Raw genomic sequence first — 4844 nt, 5'->3', positions numbered from 1 at the left:
CGCGTTGTCTGGGCTGTACTTTCGACCTCGCAGGCCACGGGGAGGTCCTGGCTAAGCTTCCTGCCTTCGGTTCCTTTCCCAAGTCGGTGCGGTTTAATTTAGGATCTGGTAGGATGTAGGAGGAGTTCGAATTTCCCCTCCTTCCGGTACTCCCTGCTTTCATTTATCAGCACTAACCTTTATTTGTCATTGTCCCTAACCTTGTTTGGCTCCTTCTGGAACACCTTGGTCCCGCTGGCCCTGACTGATGGTGCCATCATCTGTGAACGTTGCGGTCTTCCTGTCATCCCTCCTCCACGAATTATGAGTACCCTGAGCAACAGCAGACCTTGCCTGGAATGTGTGATAGATGAAGAGAAGTAGCACTGTATTTTGGTAGCTTTCTCATCATACACTCCATTTTTAAAGGAGAGGGAGTGAAAACTCACCAAAGTGAATAGTTACCCAGATTTTTACCTTCCTAATGAGGCCATCATTAATGTGATGCTTGGGGTAACGGCAGCATGGCTGACATCGAGTTGCCTGGGCCATAGAGTTGAAATCCTTTGAGCTGTAGGATGATGCCCAGAAGAGACTGACTCGGCTTTCCAGCCTCATAGCGATGTCCTTTAAAACAGGCCCCAAAAAATGATCTTAAGGCATGGGTGTCTAAATCTGTTTATAGGCATCATGTGCCAACATGTAGGTTTGGGGGTCTGCTCTTCCGTATTCTGTTTGGAAAGCATTGGCTGTGCGTGCTCTCTGCATCGTGTTTCATACGCCCTGGATGAACGGTGATGGTTCTGTGATAGGAGAAGGTGACTGATGACAAGAATTCTTTATCTGTGATTTTCTCTTTCCTGTCTTTGTGTATGGCATTGAATACAAGCTAGCTGATTCTTTCCAGCACGTATCAGTAAGCTGTAATATATATATTATTGAGCACGTGATTCTTTTTAGAATCTTTATGGGATTAAAAATTCATGCTTGGGATGGGGCCTTGTAATTCTGAAATTTTTAACACACAAAATGAGCAAATTGAAACTTATTCTCTCATTTTATCTTTTAGATCAACTCATATGTAGAATGTTGTGAGTCTATGAAGCACCTTAGCAGTTTCTTTCACTCTTCCTAGAAGGCCAGGTGTCACAGGAAAACTTCACTTTTTTGTTACAAGAGTTAAGTGGCATCCAGAAACGGCAGCGGATTACCGACCTTCTGCTGAGTGGATGGCAGCACCATTAAAAATGTAATATTTCAGAAAGTTTCTTTTATTCTCACAATATCCCTCTGCTCATGGCTGTTACAGTGTTGATATTTGAGTTTATCTAAAGAGCATGAACCTACCAAAGGCTATTTATTTATGTGGTGGGCACAGTAAATGGGAACAAGCTGCTGCTGTTCACAAAGAGTAAGTCTCTGCAGCTGAGCTGTTTGAGCGGTTTTGTTGGATTCACCTATTGAAGGTTTTGACAGAATCAAAACTCCCCTTCTAAAACAGGGCTCAGACGTGAAGCCAGTGTGTTGAGTTTGCCACTGCAAACTACAGCTTACGCAGGCGGGGTTTGTGCTCGTCACTCAGGTGTGGTCTTGCTGAGTGCTCTACTAGTGTCCGCACTGATTTCCCTGTGGCTGCTCAGGGACTCAGGTTAAGTAGCAATGTAAGAGTTTGCTGGAAAACGATAAGCTGTCTTTTGTGTCCTGGTGAAAGAGGTAGTAAGGAGAGACTGCATCATCAGGTACGGAATGCTCTGAATCTGGAGTATGTGAATTTTAACCTATCTTGCTAATTTAGTACTCCAAAAATATCTCTGAAAACAAACACTGAGCATTATATACGCAGCATGTGGGAAGCATGTTCGGTTGCATGCTCCAGGCACAAAACTATGTTGTTTTTAAGTAGTGTTGGTTTAGTATCTGACCAATTTGTATGTCTTGCAAAATACATTCTTGTAACGCACTTCCGAGCTGCTTAGTATTTCCTTTCTACAGACAGGAAATTATGGCAAAGAGGCACTTAAAATTATGAGAGTGTCTGATAATTGAGAACAGACCTCGATTTCCTAAATTCCTTAATCGTAAGTTAACCCATGCTCCTTTTTATTAGCCCCCGATTCATGTAGAGCCAACAGATTGCCTGCAAATTTCTGTAATGGCGAAAAGGAATTAAAACCTGGGGCCAAACAGAAGAGATCAGAACTGCAATTTCCATTTACATGTAATTTGAGGCAGGAAGCAGTGAAGAGACTTACCCAGTGATGCACATTGTGTCAGAGAAGGTTTTTGACATAGTACAATTTCCTGCAGCCTTATAATTTACTCTGCAGTTAGTTTTGTTAGTAACAAAGTAAAAAATTCTTGAAGTAACTTTTAAATTACTTTAGTTTTAATTTTAAGAGTAATAGGATTTCTGGTTCAACAAAGGGAAGACCTGCCTGGGTCTGAACGCCTGGGTGTGCAAAGAGACTGGGGAAGTCCCTGTTGTTTCCTAGCATTATCTGATGAGTGCATTGTCACTTCATAATTCCCGGAATTTGGCACATCGTAAGCCTGGGGTGAAGCAGAGAGCAGCTAACAGGCTACTGCTCATCACTCACATAACAACAATGGGTATGTGGAAGGATGTTAAGATTATAAATCCTAAACACTGCAGAAGATCAAGATATTTCACTTATCTCTGCGGGTCCCAGAGGGAGAAATAAACTATAGATGTCTTTGAAAGGCTGCCTTGCCATTGGAGGCAATGACAGTGCGGCCACAAGGCTCGGCTGAGCAAGGGGAGGTGCATCCTGTAGAGTGTGAAAAACATGATTGCCTCATTGTTCTTGCGAGACCTTCCATTATTTTAAGTTTGTTTATTTGGTGAAGCTTTGCCAAGATTTGAAATGAGCAGAAATCTAGAATCACCGCTGTGTCTGGGCTGTAGAATTCACTTGCAAAAGCACTTGGGGAACTTTTTTTTTTCTTTAAAAGAAATATGATCCAATGCAAACACATACATTAATATTACTACTCGCATGGGTGGACTGTTGCAGGATGGCTGTTTGATTAAGAAGGACCTGTGAATTAGTCAGGATAATTCCAGAACAAAGTTCTCATCTTTCCTGCATTAACACTAAAGCTTATAGAAGGTTACCACTAGTGCTGATACTGCATGCTACTAGGGAGCTGTTTGGAATCTGACTTGGCGGTGATGGAAACAGAATTGTATTTCTATATGTCTGCCTGGTAAACAGTAAGCAAAGAAGCAAAGCAAAATTGTTTTAAGTGAAGAAGTTGAGTTTTGCAAAGCAGTTGTAAGTAACCGCCAAGCCGGAGAGTATCTGCCATGCTGCCTCTCTTCCTGCTGGGGCTACTTAAATGTGTTTTCCTTCTCTGCCTTCCTGCAGGTCTCTTCCTTCCTGGAAATTCAGCAAAGAGTTAGCGTTGCCAGGCTGTTGGATCTCTTCCATGTTAATGGATAATATTTGATATGCGCCCTGTAAATCCTGCCCTGGGACTCTGTGACCGGTGGGGTGCCTGATGCCTGTAATCCCCATTCCCCGCCGGGTCCGTTCGTTCCACGGCCCCCACACGACCTGCCTGCATTCGGCCTGTGGCCCGGTAAGGACCACTCACTTGGTGCGCACCAAGTACAACAATTTCGACATCTATCTCAAATCCCGATGGATGTACGGATTCATCCGTTTCCTGCTGTACTTCAGCTGCAGCCTGTTTACCTCCATCCTCTGGGTGGCACTCTCTATCTTGTTTTGCCTTCAGTACCTTGGCATCCGGATCTTTCTGCGTTTCCAGTACAAACTCTCCATCATCCTCCTGTTACTGGGGCGAAGGCGCGTAGACTTCAGCCTCATGAATGAACTGCTCATCTATGGAATTCATGTGACCATGCTGCTAGTGGGGGGGCTGGGATGGTGTTTCATGGTATTTGTGGATATGTAAATAAAACACGCGCATGTGGGCTGAGAAGGTGACTTTTCTTCTACCCCAAAATGTGTCAATATCTTCTTTTCTTTTTTATATAAATTAATTTATTTATCAGTGCTACTCCTTATTGATAAATTAACGTACTTGTCTCTGGAATTTGTGTCTTTTTGAGGGTTGAGGTGCCATTTTGATTATCAAAGTGCAACACTTGATTGGGTGTTTATTCTTTGCACAGTGCAAGTTCTTCTAGTCCATGGGACCCTACCTTGCTGCTGTTCCTGTATTCCTGTGGGCATGAAAAAGGCAGTGATTTTTCTGGAGGACAGAAGCCAGATAACTTTGCACCCCACGCTCTTAATCCATCTTCACCCTTTTTCTAAAAATGTTCCTTAATGTCTCAGGCATGTAACGTGTACCCTACTTGACAAGTGTTATCCTTTCTCTATGTAGTTTGCATTTTGCATATTCCCTGCTAAGAATATGGGGCCAAATTCAACAGAGTGTAGGGGTTTGGGGTTTTTTTTTCTGTTTTGTTTTTAGATTTGTGCAAGACATGCTTTTGACCCACTATACTGTTCTGTTCACTTTAACATAATTATATAGCTTTGAATGGCTTTGTCCTTTTCAGGCAGTTAGTGCTGAGTAATTGACTCTTACCCGAATGGAACAAATCCACTGGAGTGATGGGAGCAGAGTTTGGTATCATGTGCTCTTGAAATTCCCAGTCACGGCAAATATGTTACCATTTTGCAGTGATTAAGGAGAACCCATTGCGATGCTCCTTAGTGTTTAGATCTTGGCATTTGGTTCTACTTTTCCCTGAATTGATTAGTTCCAGTTTTCTCACAGAGGTACGGTGAGATGAGACTGTCTTACCTAGGAGAGGTTGAAAGCAGAGTACAATCTGAAATGGCAATAATTGTTCTCTGCAATTACAG

General features: G+C 42.8%; 1 protein-coding gene across 1 annotated transcript; it reads left to right on the top strand.

Annotated features, from left to right (window-relative positions):
• Positions 1 to 1060: 1060 nt before the first annotated feature.
• On the top strand, positions 1061 to 4403 carry LOC104077397 (chromosome unknown open reading frame, human C9orf69). The gene is made up of 2 exons (XM_009578620.1): positions 1061 to 1228; positions 3369 to 4403. The coding sequence occupies exon 2, from the start codon at positions 3502 to 3504 to the stop codon at positions 3919 to 3921; it is 420 nt and encodes a 139-aa protein (XP_009576915.1). The 5' UTR covers positions 1061 to 1228; positions 3369 to 3501; the 3' UTR covers positions 3922 to 4403.
• Positions 4404 to 4844: the final 441 nt, after the last annotated feature.

Source organism: Fulmarus glacialis, unplaced genomic scaffold (genome assembly GCF_000690835.1).
Source record: "Fulmarus glacialis isolate BGI_N327 unplaced genomic scaffold, ASM69083v1 scaffold1675, whole genome shotgun sequence".
Classification (NCBI taxonomy): domain Eukaryota; kingdom Metazoa; phylum Chordata; class Aves; order Procellariiformes; family Procellariidae; genus Fulmarus; species Fulmarus glacialis.
The sequence above is the reverse complement of the archived record's forward strand: the minus strand, read 5'-3'. Positions and strand labels throughout refer to the sequence as shown.